The sequence below is a fragment of the Psammomys obesus genome, unplaced genomic scaffold, assembly GCF_907164565.1.
Source record: "Psammomys obesus unplaced genomic scaffold, mPsaObe1.curated_primary_1811, whole genome shotgun sequence".
NCBI classification, from domain to species: domain Eukaryota; kingdom Metazoa; phylum Chordata; class Mammalia; order Rodentia; family Muridae; genus Psammomys; species Psammomys obesus.
Genome location: NW_026585626.1, coordinates 8787157 through 8804602, shown reverse-complemented (window position 1 = coordinate 8804602; position 17446 = coordinate 8787157). Strand labels below are relative to the sequence as shown.

General features: G+C 46.8%; 1 protein-coding gene across 1 annotated transcript in view; it reads left to right on the top strand.

Annotated features, from left to right (window-relative positions):
* Window positions 1-17446, top strand: part of Rftn1 (raftlin, lipid raft linker 1) — a 207448-nt gene that overhangs the window by 102314 nt on the left and 87688 nt on the right. The window contains exon 4 of the mRNA XM_055614013.1: window positions 9005-9113. Within this exon, the coding sequence (XP_055469988.1) occupies window positions 9005-9113 (109 nt within the window). The remainder of the gene's footprint in view (window positions 1-9004; window positions 9114-17446) is intronic.

Here is a 17446-nt window from a genome sequence, read left to right as displayed (position 1 = left end):
CGATGGATACTGGGAAACGAACTTGGATCCTCTGCAAGTGCGATACACACTCTAAACCACTGAGCTGTCTGTCCAGCTCCATCATGTTTTTGCTTATGTGCAGAATGCATGTTTAAGTATATATATTCAAAATATACATTTCTATGTGTGTTGGATATATATCTATATATTTATGTACTTACACATATACCCATATATACGTGTGTATGTGTGTGTGTGTGTGTGTGGCATTAAAGGGAGAAAGGGACCAGCAAGAAGGGAGGAAAGGGGAAGCAGATGAGGGAGGGAAGGAGTGTGGGGTAAATATGGATAAATATAATAATCATTATACACCATGATACTTGTGTATAAAAATGTCAGATAACTCATCGAACATACACACGGCTTTAAGAATCCTGTGAAGTATTTGCAGGTTGAGAAAAACAGCAGTGTTCTAGTCCCCAATCCCCAGACACACATAGAAATGACTTAATGTTTGCAAGAGATTTTTGGGCCCAGAGTGAGATTAAAGTACCAGATCCATTGAGATCTAATTTGAAGAAACTTAGAATTACCAAAAAGACTTTCTGAACCATACATGGCCTTCCATTTTATTTAACAAGGAGCCTCATTTCAGGTGGACATTTCTGGCTTGGGGTGGCAGCTCTTAACAACACAGCCCTCCCGTGGCCGTTCAAGGAGAATGCTTATTCCACTTTTTCTCATCCTCTTGGTGTTCTAACGGCTAGTCTGTATGCTTTCTGGCATATGAGACACATTAGTGTAACCATACAAGCTTTTCCTTAAAGGAAGGTGTGCGTAAAATAACGTAGAGACAGTGAAGCCGAAGGAAGCCTCCGGGTCAAACCCATGGTTCTCGAGGAAGAGGCTTACTGCTCAAAGTGTGGTCTGTGGACCAGCAGTGTCAGCATCTCCAGGGAGCTCTTGAGACATTCCAGGCTCTCAGGCCCCACTCTGATGTGGAATCAATGTTGGTTATGCTTCATTTCTCAAAACAACTTATCTTTATTTTATGTGTCTGGGTGTCTTGTCTACATTCAGATTTGCGTACTTCATGTATGCTTGGGGCCTGTGGAGGCTACAAGAGGTTGCTGGGTCGCCTGGAACTGGAGTTACCAGAGGCTGTGAGTTACCATGTGGGTGCTGGGAACTCGGAACCCAGGTGCTATGCAAGAACAGCAATTGCTCTTCATCCCAGAGCCATCTCTCCTGTCCTGGAGGTGATGGACTTTAAAGTCAGAGCTCCATTCTCTGAATTGCACTGGGCACATTTCTGTAGTGACCTCACTGGAAGCTGTGGATGCAGAGCATTGCAACCCCTGCCTCATCTCAGGCAGGTGCAGGGTGTAGGAAGGAGAAACTAGAAAAGGAGAAATAGCAGCAGACTTGAATGTAGAACCTATTATTATGTGCAGACCAAGACTTCCTGTCACTCACCTGGCTGTGGCCCATAAAACTCTTGAGGACCACTCATGGGTAGCTATCCTTGCTTTTCCTGTGTACAGAGGTGGGTTTTCTTTCTGAACTGGCAAATGTCAGGTAGATTTGACTTTACTCAGTGTTCTTTTACTGATAAGATGCTATTAATTACACGTTATTATAAATATGAGTTCTTTCTGTCTTATTTGTGTGTCATTTGTGAGAGTCTACAGGAGTCCAAGAGAGCAGGGTTCTTTCTGTGGCTGTTCCCCTTCTTCCTATAGCCCAGAGCACCAAGATAAAGGGTCTTCGTTTATGCCATGGCCTTCCAAGACAAACAGCAAAGGCCTTGAACCAGCTGATAGGTAGTTTTTCTAGTAGAGAGCCAGCCCCGACTGTAAACTCTGAGACAGGATGTGGCAAGATTTTCTCTGAAGTAAGTGATAGTGTTGTGTATTATGTTCCCCTGTAACAGGAACCCACTTGGCAGCATACAGGTCCTTGAGAGTGTGTGGTGACAGCACCATCAATTCTAGAATGTTCTATAGCTACCTAACCCTTTTTTGACGGAAATCTGTTAGTAACAGAGGTGGGAGAAGTCAGAAGAAGCGATGGCCTGACGAGCTCATCTTCCTTCTGTCTTCCTCCTGACTCCCCTGATGCTCTGTAGTTGCCTTCAGTAAAGATCACGGAGATTTCTCTTTTTGCCATTTTTTTTCCATCTCAAGCATTTTTATACCTTCAGTGTTGGGGGAACTTTGAAATCCATCAGTCTCATGTCGTTGCTGTAGCTTTTTTCATTTTACAAAGATAGATTATACAAATGATAGAAAATCCCCTCCCTGATTGAATAATCGGAAACATTTTAGGATTGTGTGGTTTATTCTCCTCCCACAACCCACAGAAGACAGGGTTGAGAAGCACCTAAAATCTCTCTTCTCACTAACCGCTCTCTCCTTGAAAATCTTCCCAGTCTTTCTACATCACACCTGTGCCACTGGCTTAATCTTCTGATGCTGTCTTGAACTTCTGTCAGGATGAAGGCAGGTTCCACTGTTCCCTACTCCATTGCTTTAGCCACAAAAGAGACAGTCTTCCCTTTGGTTCATTCTAACAGTGAGTGGGTCCGTGAGTCTGCTGGGTTCTGCTTATTGATCCAGCTGAGTAATAAGCACCTTCATGTTCGTGGAACTTTGCCAAACTGACCTGTATTGCCATGATGTTCCCATCTGCTTGTTTTCCAGCCAGAACTTCTTTGTCTCCCATTGTCTATGGCCCTGTGACTAATTTCCAAACAGCCTCAAAGACTCCGCTCATCTGCTTTTTGATTCAAGAAATAGTTCCTGATCATAGATAGTAGAAATAAGTCTCACGCTCCTCTGTTCAAACATAATTTTTTTTTTCCACAAATGTGTGTGTGTACCCATGTGCCTGCCTCATGCCTGTGTGCTGTGAACTTGAGTGCTGCAGAGGCCTGCAGAGGCCAGAGGTGTCGGATTCCTTGGAGCTGGAGTTGCTGGCAGTTGTGAGCTGCATGGTGTGGGTGCAGGGAACCAAACCCAGGTCTTCTGCAGGAGCCGAGAATGCTCACTCTTAACTGCTGAGCCATCTCTCCACACCTTACTCTATCGACTTGGTGCCACCAGCCACATGTGGCTTGCTCTGTATTGCTTACCCAACCTCTTTCTTATACAATCCACATGCCCAGGGGTGGCATTGCCCCCAGTGGGCTGGGCCCGCCCTCATCAATCACTAATCAAGAAAATGCCCTGCAGAGCTACCTACAGGCCAGTCTGATGGAGGCATTTTTTTCAGTTGAGGTTCCCTCCTTTCAGATGATCATAGCTTGTGTCAAGGTGACAAAAGGCCAGCCAGCATACAGACCTATCTCTAGCTCATTTCTTTCTCTACTGTTCCTTTAAAACAAAAATAGCTATTCTGTTCATTCTAATTTAACCGGGTGTTGTTTTGGGAGGAGGAAAAAAAAAACAAAAAAGGACTGGTTGGGATGGGTGAGCCTTAACCTCTCTTCCTGTTTCCCAGAGTTAAAGAATTTGTTCTTGACAACTGACATTTAGTAACTTTTTCTCTGGCTGGAGAAGTGCGCTGATCTAAGTTGGTGCTTGTCTCTGCTTCTTGTGATGATTTCTAAATAGAGCAAAAATAGCTCTGCTGATGAGCTGCACAACCGGTCTCTCTCTTCCTCTCTTCCTCTCTCTCCCTCCCCTTTATATGACTGAAGTTTAAGCTCTGCCTCCTGGCCTAGGAAAAGGGAGTCCTTTAAACTCCTCTTTGAAATGATGTAGGTCATGACATCTAAGATTGAAATGCGGAAGTGAGATCTGTTACATGTTTATTACTTAAAAGTCACGTGTCATAGCCCTCTGTCATGTGCTTATTGCTTAAGGGAATAGTTGATAATTTTTCAAAAGATTTTAAAGGAGCCTTAAATTAGATCCAAAGACCCAAATGAGCTCAGCTTACAAGTTACATTTATGTTGTAGAAAGAATTCAGGGCTTCACTCTTTTGCCTTCAGTATTTAATGCAATATGTTCTAACAGAATTTCCTTGGAAGTGTATAGTTTTAATGGCTTAGAGAGAGTGATTCCCCAAGCCATGATGACTCCTTTGGAGTTGTGTCACAACCACATGAGAAGCCCAAGCAGTGACAAACCAGAGAATCCCCCTTAAAACTCCCTAACGTTGCTTCTAGGAAACCATCCAGAAGCATATTTCTTTCCGAAGGACCCCAGGTGTCCTGAACCAACCTGGCATCGTAACGTGACAGTCTGCCAACTTAACAGAATACTCAGATATTAAAGGCACACGGAGACCTCCAGAACTGTTTGCTTGGGTTGGGATTGCAAAAGAATTACATGAATTAGAGAGAGGGTGATGGGTTTGTTTGTGGAAACAATTGACAGGGAAGCCTCTGCCATCCTCAGTGATAAGTTTCCTTAAATGATGTCCAGAAACGAGTCTCCTCAGATAGCTCCTTTTGTAGATTTACTGTAATCTCTTTCTTGATTCCCTGAGTTCTTATAGTGGGGAGTCTGGGGAATTCATGAAGCGCTCAGCTGGTCTCAAGCTTTGAATGCCGTGTGGATGCTGATGACCTTTAAAGTACATCTCCAGCCACCAGACTTAGAGAGTGTTTGTGTGTATCTTTCCTCCTTCCGCCCTCCTTCCCTCCTCTTCCTCCTTCCCCTCCTCTTCCTCCCTCCCCTCCTCTCCCTTTCCCTCCCTCCTTCCTTCCTTTTTGAGACTGAGTCTTGTATAGCTCAGGCTGGCCTTGAACTTGTGATACAGTCGAGTATGGCCTTGAACATGTGGTTTTCCAGCCTCCACCTCCTGAGTGCTGAGATTATAGGTGTGCACCACCATGAGCGGTTCATGTAGCAGTGAGGATTAAACCCAGGGCTTTGCAAATGCTAGGCAAGGAGCCTACCAACTAAGTTACAGCCTCAGCTTCAGACCTGAATGTATTTTCAACTGTATAGCAGAGATTTCTACATGCATGTCAGCTGGGTATGTCATGTTTAACATAGATGAAACTGAATTGTCAATCTTCTCTTCCCCTCCCAAACCTCCGCCAACCAAAGTAGTCCCATTCATTTCCCTAACTTCAAGGGCAATAATCCTTGGAGTCATCTCATCTGCTTCTTCCTTTTACACTCTACAACCAACCTCTTAGGTATTATGAAGATACTACCTTGAAAACAGTCAGAGCTCATTACTTACTCACCATTGCCAGGGTGCTTGGAATGCTAGCATCGGTTGACTGGACCACTGAGGCAGTTTGCCAGCTGCCCCTGAAGCATCTTCATTGCCCTTCAAGGACTGCCTTTGTCCTTCTGCTTAAAGGGTCTGTTTTCTCTGTGTCCTGGGAGGTCTGTATTGTCTGTCCCCACAGGCTCTCTAATAGACAGCTGCTCACCACTGTCTTACCTACTATGAAAACAATGAAGCCCAGAAAATTTGAGGAAACTGTCTCAAGGCTTATGGTAGATGGGACACCTTCCTAGCTAGCTCTAGATGCTTCAGCTTATGAGCTGCAAGACCGTTTGTCAAGTTTGGGCTGGAGAATAATAAAGGTGTGTCATAGTGTGCCCTGATCTTCTCTAGGCTCTGATTATGTGGTGTTAATAATTTTCAAACAGGACAACATGGGAGGTTATGTCTGCTAGTCAGTTCCATGTCCCCACAAGGATAATGTTGTAACCCTCTGTTTTCCTTTTGTTTAAATCTACAACTCTCCGTTTCAGAAATAGTGTCATCTCAGCTCCGGGCTCAGCTAAGATACTGTTTCCCATGTCCTGTTCTAAGATCACATGGCGTCTTGGGAGTATCTGTGGCCTTTTCCTCACCCACAGGACAGTGGTGGGGGACTCTGGACACTGCTTCTTGCTTAGAAGCTAACTCTACTGAATACCTGAACACCTGTTCCCTCACACTGATTCGCTTAGAGGCCAGTCCCTGGCTCTTGGAGGCTCCTGCTGGGAGATGTCCACTTCTTTACCCCAGGCTGGTATCCAGGGACATAGCATGCCTGTTATTATCCGGGACTGTGCTTGCTCGGCTGCCTTACTAGGCCTGTTCCCCGGGAGGCCATTTCTGAGCAGAATGTTCCCAGGTCTTCCTCCTCAGGGACTGAAAGGGTTTTGTGTTCTGTGATAAGCCATGACACACTTGGTGGGGACAGCAGACAGCAGCAGGTACTCGCTGCCTGAAATTCTGTCTATTTCTGCTGTGTTGGTAGTTTCAACTGTCAACACAACCTAAAATCTAGGAAGAGATCCTCAGTTGAGCAATTAGCTAGATCAGGGTTCTTGATTGTTAACTGATCTAGAAAGACTCAGTGCATTATGGGAGGCACCAGTCTTCGGGCAAGCGCTCCAGAACACTGGAAGAGAGGAGAAAGGTCTCTGGGAGCAAGTATGTGAGTAGACCTGTTTGCATTTATTTCTCTCTGCTCGTGGATGTGATGTGAGTAGCTGCTGAAGTTCCTGCCTTGACTTCCCCTCAGTGACAGACTGAGACCTCGGATTATAATCTTAGTGGCATTTATAGATAACCATAAGCATCTGACATTAGTCTCCGTGTTAGCAAGAACTGGGATGTGGGCGTGTGTATGTGTGCATGTGTATGACAGGAGGTCAACCTTGGGTGTTATTCAGAGACTATTTATCTTGCTTTTGGTCCCTCACGGGGACCTGGGGCTCAACAGTGAGGTTCCTCAGGACAGCCAGCCCGGGATTCCCAGGGATTCGCCTTCTCCGAGGATTGAGAACTCTGCCGGGCCTGGATCTTTACAAGGGTTTTGGGATTGAGCTCAGGGCCATCCTCACGCCTGTCTGATGAGCTCTTTAAGGACTGAGCATGTCTTAGTACTCTCTTCCCCCATCTCAGTCTTTGCTGTTTGGGATGTCACATAATACATGTGACCATGTGTCTGGACTAAATCTTCCAAAGGTTTGGAGTTTTCTGTCTTGGTTTTTCTCAGGGAAGAAGTAAGAACATGACTAAATCTCTGGCCAAGTAGTGAAACAAGATGGCAGGGTTCTCGGCCGGCTTATTCTGTTAGAATTAGTTTATTCCAGATGGACTAGTTTCAGGTCAGCTTATTCTTTGACGTTTCAAACGTTTTGCCACCTCAGAAAGGATATGCTAGAGGAAACACTAAAATAAAAATAACCTGTTGAAATTTGCTTAATGAACCACAGCCTCACACCTGGGGACATCAAATCCTCTTTAATTTTTTTCTTTTAATTTTTATGTAAATCATACCCAGATGGCTGACGGAAGCATAAATGGCTTTTCACAGTACGTGGAAACCTTGGAGATTCATTTTTAAACTGTCATAACAAATATGCATTCACATGTACTGTACTCTTTGCTGTGTGTGTGTGAGAGAGAGATGTGATAGTATAAGTCTGTGTGCGCATGTGTGTCTTTGTGTTATGTGTATATGAGTATGTGTGTGCTGTATGTGATGTGTGTGTGGGTTTGTGGATGTGTATATTGTGTGTGCATGTGTGTGTGGTATGTGATGGTGTATGTGAGTGTGTGTGTTGAAAGGGTAAACTTTAGGGATTTTTTTGGCCAGGCCTCTTTGGTAGAGCAGCTGCATCGTGCCCAGGAGGGCACTTTCTCCTCAGCCTCAGTGTCTGGACAGGCGGTAGGAGCCCTGTGGCCAGCCACCTAAGATAGACAGAATCCCCTGTTGATCCTTCCCTGTGCCTCATGTTGCTTCGGGCCTGGTGGGCCTAGGAGACTCCTTCTCCAAGGAGGGGTGACTGAGCATGGGTGGAGGCTCTCTCTGATGGCCACTTGCTCCCGCTTCACCTGACGGTCCAGTTGTGTGCAGCGTCAGGGTGGATCTGTGTGGGGGAGCAGTCAGCTCAGCTGTCGGTGGCTGGGGAGAACCGGCGTGCTGGCAGCCCTGTGTAGTTATGCCACAACCCAAAGCCTGTGCCTCTGCCCATCTTTCATTGCATTCTGCTTCTCCAGAATTTCTGCTGGTAGTTGCTCCATAGCCTTTCTTTTCATTTGTATGACAGGTGTACATGTCATACATACATGCGTACATACATGCACACACATATATACACACATGCTCTTGTACACATATGTGGAAGTCAGAAGACAACTTCTGAGAGCCTGTTCTCTCCTTCTGCATGTGGGTCTCAGGGATTGAATTTAGGACATCAGGCTCGGCAGCAAATGCTTCTCAGCGCCACCTCACTGCCCGTCCCAGACTGTCTTTGATTTATCTTTTCCTTTGGCAGATTTGACAGCTTCTGCCTGGTAGGGGCTGGGCTCTTTGGAGGCCTTACAAATTAGTTTCCTAGGTGATATGTGAATATTGTTTTCTTCTCAGAGTTCCAGCTGAAGTCACTTTTAATCAGCCCCACACTGCTGCCCCAAGTCCCTGTCCCTAAGAGGCTGCTCCATCCAGAGCCCAGCGCTGGGACTGGCTGCATGTGTCTCTTGCTGACCCTTTTCCAAGAAGATAGAAACCAAAGGAAATATGTTACTTGAGAGCCCCTGCAGCCAAACATTTTCGTACTGTCTGCTGTATAAGCCATATTGTCTATACCTATCATTCTATGATGATACTGTACAGAGAGACCAACTCTACCCTGATCCCTCCCTCCCGCGCTCCCTTCCTTTCTTTCCTTTCCTTTTTTCTTCCTTCCTTCCTTCCTTCCTTCCTTCCTTCCTTCCTTCCTTCCTTCCTTCTCTTTTTTCTTTTTTTTTTCTTTCTTGTCTCTCTCTTTCTCTGTGACCTCTCTTTGAGATACCCAGACTGATTGCAAAGTCTCAGTCCTCCTGCGTTAACCTCTCATGCCCAGCCTTCTTGGAGATTTTTCAGTGGCCTGGAGATGCGTCCATACATACGTACATACATACACATGGAGGTGCACTCTGCGTGTGTATGTGCATGTCTTGCTGTTTACCCTAAATTGTTTTCCAGCCGTGCTGTTTTGTTGGTTACATTCAGGAAAGGTTTGGGGGCTTCGTTAACTATTCTGGGATTCTTTTTATAGACCACAGGATTTCACTCCGTGTTTCTCCCCTCAGGTCTCAAAAGGCCGAGCTTCCCAATGAAGGCTACGTCTTGGAATTGGATTACTGCTCCTCCTTACAACACCTGACAGACCAGAAGCTCATCTCAGAGTTCATTAAGAAGGTGAGCACCACAGTGAGACCAAAGCAACAGGCCCACAGGACAGGCCCCTAAGTGGGCTGGAGAGCAGGTAGACGGCCAGCCACACCACAGGGACAGCTGGAGGTGACTCTAGAAGAGTCTCCTGCTGAGGCCAGGGTGACCCTGTGTTTTCTCTTGTAGGAGCTGGAGTTGGATCCCAGACAGCAGGCCTTCTGGCCCACCACTGGGCACACTCAAATGGGTCTGACTCCCAGATAACCATGCTGTGTTGTCTTAGGAGATCTCTGTTGCCCTTTTTTTCAATGGCCTGGGAGCAGGCCAGTAGGTACAGGCATTGTACCAAGCAACATTGCCTACCTGCAGGGACTGCCTGCCTCCTACAGGTGTGCCTGGCATTGAGCTTGTTCTGTGTGGGCGGTAGCTGGGGGCATTTTCATGCCCAGTCGCAGGCCTTGTTTGAATTCTACATGATATTTACAGCAGAAGCGATGACTGCGCTCCAGATTGCGGCTGAGCTCTGTCTTCATGGGTATCACATTCTCTTTGATGTAGTCCCCCAGTGTGCTGCAGTGACCCCTTGACAGTGTTCAGAGAGTGCTGACGCTAACTTCCATGCACAGACCCTTGCAACATTTCTGTGTGCTGTGGCAGGCCCAGAATGGCATGCACTTTTTTGTTTTGTTTTGTTGTGTTTTGTTTTGTTTTGAGATAGAATCTCACAGAGTCCAAGCTGGCCTCAGAGTCATTATTTACCAAGAATGGCCCTAAACTTCTAATCTTCCTTGCCTGTGTCTCCATAGCGCTGGGTTATAAGTATGTATCACCATGTTTGGCTTATGTGGTACTGGGGGTTGGGCTGAGAGTCTTGGTCATTATAGGTAAGCATTTTGCCAAATTGAGCCATATCTCCCATTGTTGTGTGTTTTATAGTAAATTTCCTGTGTGTGTGTGTGTGTGTGTACATATACAGAGAGGGAGGGCAAAGGATACATTCTAAATTAAAGATGGAAAAAGTATAATAGAGTAGACACATAAACCAGTAATGGTTATTGTTAGCAAGTCTTAGGTTCTGTATGCTCATGGGTGCCATGCTTTTTTCCCATTAATTAATTTATTTAATCACTTTACAGTCTGATTTCAGCCCCCTCCCTTCTCTCCTCCCAGTCCTACCCTCAATCCGCTCCACTTCCCCCTCTCCTCTTCAGAAGCAGAGCCCCCCACTCCCATGGGGACCCACCCCTGGCATCGTAAGACCAAGCGCATCCTCTCCCACTGAGGCCAGACAAGGCATCCCACCTAAGGGAAAGGGACCCAAAGGCTGGGTGCCATGCTTTCTTGTGACTGGTACTCAGTAGCCCCGCCATAGGTGTGTGAGTGATGTGTTGTGCACCATGGCAGCTTTGACATGATGAGGTAATGGGAGTTTGTCAGTGCCTTCTCATCTCACAGTACCACAGTGGTACCTGCAGGCTGTTTTTGACATGTCACGAGGAGCTTGACTGTAATTGACCTACACAGGTCCAAACAGCCACTTGAGATCCAAATAGCCAGTTACTGAATTCGCTAGTAAATCCTGTTGATTGTCCACATTGATCGAGGACTAGAACTAAGTGCTGGAATAACGGAGAACAAACTCACTGTGGTAATGATGGGTGGGTAGGCACAGTGGGTGGATGTTGCTTGGAGGAAGCAGCTGAAGTGAATTACATGTGGCAGAGGCTGCCTGTGTGGTCCAAGGATGGGAAGGGGCTGAAGCTGAGAGGGAGGGGGGAGGAGTTCGTGGAGAAAGGGCTATGCTGGGACACCTAAGGAGCCTCTAAGAATGAGGACTAGCGCCTTGGAGAGACTGAGGCACTGGGAGTAGGTAGGGATGGAAAGAGGGAGAGAGGGAGGGGGCAAAAGAAGAGAAGAGGCCAGAGAGAGCCAGTTCTCAGCAGAGAATGCTAAAGGAGACATTGTGAGAAGTATTGCAGAAGCGTGGAGAAATGAGATTGTCCTTTAAGGGGTGTTTGTTTGTTTGTTCCTTCCTCTCTCCCTTCCTCCCTTCATCCCTCCCTCCCTCCCTCCCTTCCTCCCTCCCTCCCTCCCTTCCTTCTTTCCTCCCTCTGCCTTCGACATTTGTTGAACATTCAGGCTTCAAGTCCCTGGGAGTAATCATTCACATCTGAAGGGGCCGGGAACCGTAGACCAGGAGCCAGATGAGCTCTAAGGTTCGAATTTAGCTAATTTTTCTAGGATGGTGAAGACTTTTCCACTCTGGTAGAATGTGGGTGATTATTTAAGAATGGAGGTAGGTTTGTTGGTGTGTAGACATGGGTAGATGGAAGGACCACCGTGTTTTCCTAAATCCTGTAAGTGTCTACATGAACAGGGCCATCTTCTTCGCCAGTAATACCCTAAGCATTAGAAGTCGGCTAGAGACATCCTAGAAGCTGAACACTGATGACCTGAAGCATGGGGGTCATGTGATTACAACTCGGCTGTTTTAGGATAGCTGAGGGTCTGTGGGGAAGACGTGGGAGAGAGGCTTCATATCTTGTCTCCAGTGTGCTCATTTGAAAACGAGTGATAGGTGCCTTGGCCCTCACCAGACCATTGTGTGGTAGATGCGTTGCACCAGGAGATGTTCAGGAAGCCATTCCCTTTTCTGTGAGCTACTTGGCTGCTGTCGTTCCTTAATGCAGCATCTATATAGGGTCAGCCCTGGAAGATGTTAGCTGTGTTTTATTTGACTTTCAATTTTTCCTCTTATCCCAGCATTCTTTTTCCCACTCATATTAATAGAATACATCTATATGTAAATGTTTGTATATGAATGGTTAAATGCCAGTGTCTGAGGGTTCATTTGTAATCAGTTGTAGTTGCTACAACCGATTGCTAATTCTATGTTTAAGAAAAAATTCTGGGCCTTGTTGATAGTTAATGACTGTGCCTGTGGCTTGCTATCATTACTTCACTTCTGGGTCATTGTTTGTGTGAAGTAATGGCTCCTCTCCCTATGCTGAGTAGATGTGTCTTCAGATAAGATGGTAATTAGCCGATGTGTCATTGTCCCGTCGTGTGAGATAAGCGTACATTCTCTGCCTGTTAGAGATTAACTCAAAGCAAGCTGATTTTCTCCCTTAAGAACAATGTCCCAATATTATTTTCCCACCAAATGTTTTAAATTAGTGGAAGCTTTGGCTAGAAAACATGACTAGAAGGGGGAAGAGACCTTATTATTTTCCACAGTTTGGAAAAATAAAGTCATATTCTCTGTGTCGTGTAGAACTTGCTGACGATGCTGTAATTTGCTGTCCTCTCTCCACAGTGATCCTTACACAGGGGGTCAAGAGACCTGCGTAAAGATGAATCTTCCCTCCCATGGGCCTCTTGAAGTTCTCTGAGTGCTTTTTCTGGTGTGGTTAAATCTGGGTCATTGCATTCTGTTTTCCCCTCTCACATCCTGCAATGCAGCAGCTAGCAGGCCTGTCTGTATGTAAATCATGGACTGAACCACAGAGCATTTCAAATGCAGATGATGGGAAGGCTTAGCAAGACTGTCCAAGTCCCAGAGCCAAGTGGTCAAAGGGAACTGTGGGAGTGACAGTGTCCCCTGAATTCCCTTGGGGCAAGGGCTCAGCTGTTGTCCTAAGGGGTAGTCTGGGCTATCTGTGAGGCCCTCTAGCATATCCTGTTCCCAGAGTAGAATGAAGAGTCCTATAGAGAGGGGCCTGTGTGTTCATGTGTAAGTGTGTAAGTGTGTTCAGACCTCTTTACCCTCTCTGGACCTTCCAGGAAAGCCAGAGAAGCAGGAGCCATTATTGCACCCAAAATAGTGGCCCAGCTTTAAAATGATGACAGCAGGGGGCTGGAGCCAGTGCCATAGCTGCCTCTTACCCTAAGTGGGTAGTGGCTCACGAGTGTCACCAGCACACATATGAATGAGAATTGCATGTGTAGAGCTCTTTGTAGTCACTTCATTCATCTTCTGACACCTGCTCTGGCATGTCTTCAAAGAGGACACTGAGCTGGCAGGGAAGTGCGATTGCTGAACAGTGGGGCCAGGATCTACCCTTCCCAAGGAAGAAGAGGCCCCAAGGGCTGCAGAGAAGCCCAGTGAGCCAGGGAAGGTTCTTAAGAGCAGCGGTGTGCAGTCAGGCTCTGTGTAGTGAGATGGGAGGGGTGGTAGACAGTGCTACGCCTGTGGGGGCAAGAGTGTGAAAAGACACAGGCCGGGCTCTGTCTTCGGTGTGGGGTAGATAAGTAGGCAAAAGTGGTCTCTTTTTCATGGGGTAGGGTTCTTTTGATCACATGACAAAGTCTTGCTCTAGCCAGTTCAGCTAGATTTCCAGTGAGGACGCTGGGAATGGGAAGGGGCGGGGCCTCAGAGCAGGACCACTAGAAACAGCAGAACGACTGTGGTGGGTCATGGCAGAGCTGTAATCCCAGCACCCAGGAGGCTAAGGCAGGAGGACCAAGAGTTCCAGGATAGCCTGGGCTACACTGTGATAACCTGTCTCAAAAATCTAAGGGCTGGGCTACAGCCCAGTGGTAAAGCATTTGCCTAGCACATGCAAGACCCTGAACCCAATTACAAACAAAGCAAGAAGAAAAAGAAATTAGTGTCTCATCTCGTCTCTTCTCCCTCTCTCCTTTCTTCCCTCACAGTCCCTTTTGTGGACATACAGGTTTGAGAGGTAGAAAGGTGTAGCCACTATGCCCAGCTTCTCTGGGTAAAAGCTCCCTCGTCCTGTCTGCAGGAGAGGCCACATTTCCCTGGTGCAGATGACCTTTGCCCTCAGGCCCAAGGCCCTCACTCCTTGGTGATGGAGCCTGAGACCCACAGGACCACTCAGTTAGGAGTGTGTTACACTGAATGAGAACAACTGTGGGGAGACCAGGGAAGGCCTTGGGCTATGCCCAGTGGAAGAGAACACACCATCATCAATATTTATTGGACTGCATTTGACAAAGGACACTGCTGATACGTTGCTCTGGGGAAAACCCTAGAGCTTTGACGTTCTCAGGGAAAACGAAACAGAATGCCACTACAGTCACTTTGCCTGGGGGACAGAAATGGCTCAGCACTTACTTCCTGGGGGCTTTGTGAGTATCTGGTCTCCTAAGGTAGGAAGCCAGAGTTTAATTTTATCCTATTAAAGATTTCTTTTACGCACACATGTCGGCAGGTATGAATGTGCACCCAGTGCTTGCAGGTACATCGGTGGCCAGAGAAGGCGCCTGCCCTCCTGTGTGAGCTGCTGATGTGAGTCCTGGGAATCTGTTATAGCTTCAGTCCTCAACCTGACACAAACCTAGAGACACCTGGGAAGAGGGAGACTCGAACGAGGAATTTTCTAGATCAGACTGGCCTGTGCTCATGCCTGTGAGGTATCCTCTCAATTCTTCATGGATGCAGGAGGGCCCAGCCCACTACTGGCAGTGCCATTCCTTAGGCAGGTGGCCTGGGCTGTGTAAAACGTAACTGAGCAAGCCAGAGGAAGCAAGCCAGGAATCAGATTTCTTCTGTGGTTCCTGCCTCTGCTCCTGGTTGAGTTCTGCCTTGGTGTTCTTCAGTGATCAGGACTGTGATCAGGACATGAGAGGGGAAGACGCCTATGTCTCCCCAGGTTGATCATGGTTTATCACAGCAACAGAAAATAAACAAACCAAAAAGGCGTAATCGAGAGCAGCAGGTTCTCTCAACCCTGAGCCTTCTCTCCAGACCCAGAGAGGCTGACTTAACTGCACTCCTGTCCTCACACCATGAGAAGTGCGACTCTTTTAAAAGGTGTAGAAAAAAGTGAGGGTTCGGGGCTTAGGGAAGGAGAGAAAAAGATGGAATCCCAAAATGAGGTATCTTCAGTGTGGAAAAAGTGATTTGGAGGCTGGCAGAAGAGAAGTGGGCTTAGCACTCACTACTGCAGAGAGGGAGTGGAGGGAGGGGGAGGAGGCTTGGGGACACCATGGCAGAGTTCATGGGCACATGAGAACACAGTAGGGCAAGGGCAGGGGAGTCTTTCTGGAGAAGTGGTCAGATTGACTGGGACCGACCCAGACAACAAACAAATGCCATCTACAGATCCACACACCCTAGTGTCTGCCGAACAAGGTGCCCAGTACACGCCACGGCTGCCGATCAGATCTTCCAGTAAATCAGCGCTTCCAGCTTTGATGGCCGCCATGCTTTCACGTCTCTGATGAGCAATGGCGTTTACCTCCTCAGCAAGTGTGCTTGCTCAACAGAAATGACAGCGGGACCACCTATTTTACAGTGTCTGATGGCCCTGCTTAAAAAATGTGGGCCAGCAGGAGGGCTCCGTGGGTGGAGGGGCTCATTGCTAAGCTTGAGGACATGAGTTTGATCCCTTGGTCCCATGTTGTAGAAGGAGAGAATCAACTTGTTCTTTGGCATTCATACTCAGGCTGTGGTGTGAGCATGTGTGTGCATTCACTCACACGCACAATACATGTTAAAAGTGAAATCCCTTCAGTAATATATTTCACACAATTGATTATTGCCAGATGTAACCTTTCCAGCAAGTGGTGAGCTATTGCACATTCTTTTGTTTTAAGCAAATGAACCATTCAGAATCTGAGATGTGACAGATACTGTGTTCAGAAGGAAAATATTTTATACTACTTTACATAATTTAAAATTTAATAGTATTAAGAATTTACCTCCTGTACTCATGGCCAAGCCTGGCATTGCTCCATAAACTGATTTGTTTAAACACTGATTCGTTTAGAACACTTCAGTGTTCTAAATTGAGATGGGTCATTTGTGACTTTGAGTGTCTGTCATAAGGGACGTGAAACCTGGAGCGGTACATTGCATGTAGGTCCAGAAAGAAGATAACTAAAGAAAATCTAAAGAAAATTTGCTGTTTTCCTCAAGAGAAAAAAAAAATGGTTTGGGGTCACTTTCAATATGTAACTTGAGTGTGCGTCTGTGTGTGTGTGCCACGCACACAGGTGTCTGGGTGCCCACTCATGGAGGCCAGAGGTTGACATGAAGTGTCTTCCTCTATTGCTCTCTGCCTTATGACAGACGGGCCACTCACTGAACATGGAGTTTGATCCAGAGTGGCTGCCCAGCAAGCACCGTGATCCTCCTGCCTCCAGCTTCCCCAGCACGGGCCTTCCAGGTACACACTGCCATACTTGGTTTTTACATTGCTTCTGAAGAGTGGAGCTTGGGCCCTCGTGCATGTGCAGCGAGCCAAGGAACCACCTCCCCCAACCTGCAGCTATTCTTTGAGGCCGAGTCCTGGTATGTAGTTCATGCTGGCCTTAAACTCTTGGTCTTCCTGCTTCAGCCTCCTAAAGCCTGGGATTACCCGTATGGGCCAACACACTCCATTTAACATATACAACCTCTTAGGGATTTGCTTCCAGCGACTACATTTCTGCTTAATATTAGTTATTAGCCACGCATATTTTAAACTCTACAAATCTCACAAATTTGGAATTACTCTCCCCCCCCCCCCCACGTTTACACTCAATGAAGCAGTTTCATTCTGAGCCTTTTTTTAGTGCATCTTTTGTGTTTGGTGATTTTGTAATCTGAGAGGTTTCAGGGACATCCAGCACAGACATCCAGCTCCCCTGCTTGCTGCGATGCCTAAATCATTTGGGATCGGCATTCTTACTGTTCACCCATGATGGTGGCAGCAGGGACAGTTTGCAGTCACATGATGTTCCACCTCACCCACTCTTACATGAGTGGGGAGTCTGTGAAAGGAACCGTGTGCTCAGTGTCGATCTTTACAAAAAGTAAAGGGAAAATCCCTTTTATTGAAGCTAGTGTAAATTCAGACAGGGGCATAAGTGAGCTGGGCTTGCCATGGTGGGATGCACCTGTAACCCCAGCAGTTGAAGGCTGAGGCCGGAGAGTCCTTCCGGGCTAGCCTTCGTCTTCTGCTTGCCCATGCCTGGCAGTCGCCCAGGCCCCATTGGCTCCTTTAAATTTATGTATGGAATCCCTGCACTACCCTGTAAAAGCTACCTGAAGAAAACTGGTACAGCCTCCCCTCAATGCTTTATGAACTTTATGCTGTAGGAAGTTTTAACTTTTATTAAATCTATTCCCATATGCGTTGTCTCTCAAACCACTTATTAAATTAACTCAAGCTTTCCTCCACTAATGGGTTCTTCTGAACAAGTGATTTGGGGTTCCAGTGCGGGTGATGCAGAGCCCTTCCTTGTGCTGTGAGAGATGCTGGGAAGTCTGGTGGGTATATCCCATGTCTGTCTTCTGAGAGGTCACATTTTAGAGTGTCAGGGCTGAAGCCTGCCAGCATGTACAGGTGCTCTCTCTCTCTTTGTGTGTGTGTGTGTGTGTGTGTGTGTGTGTGTGTGTGTGTGTGTGT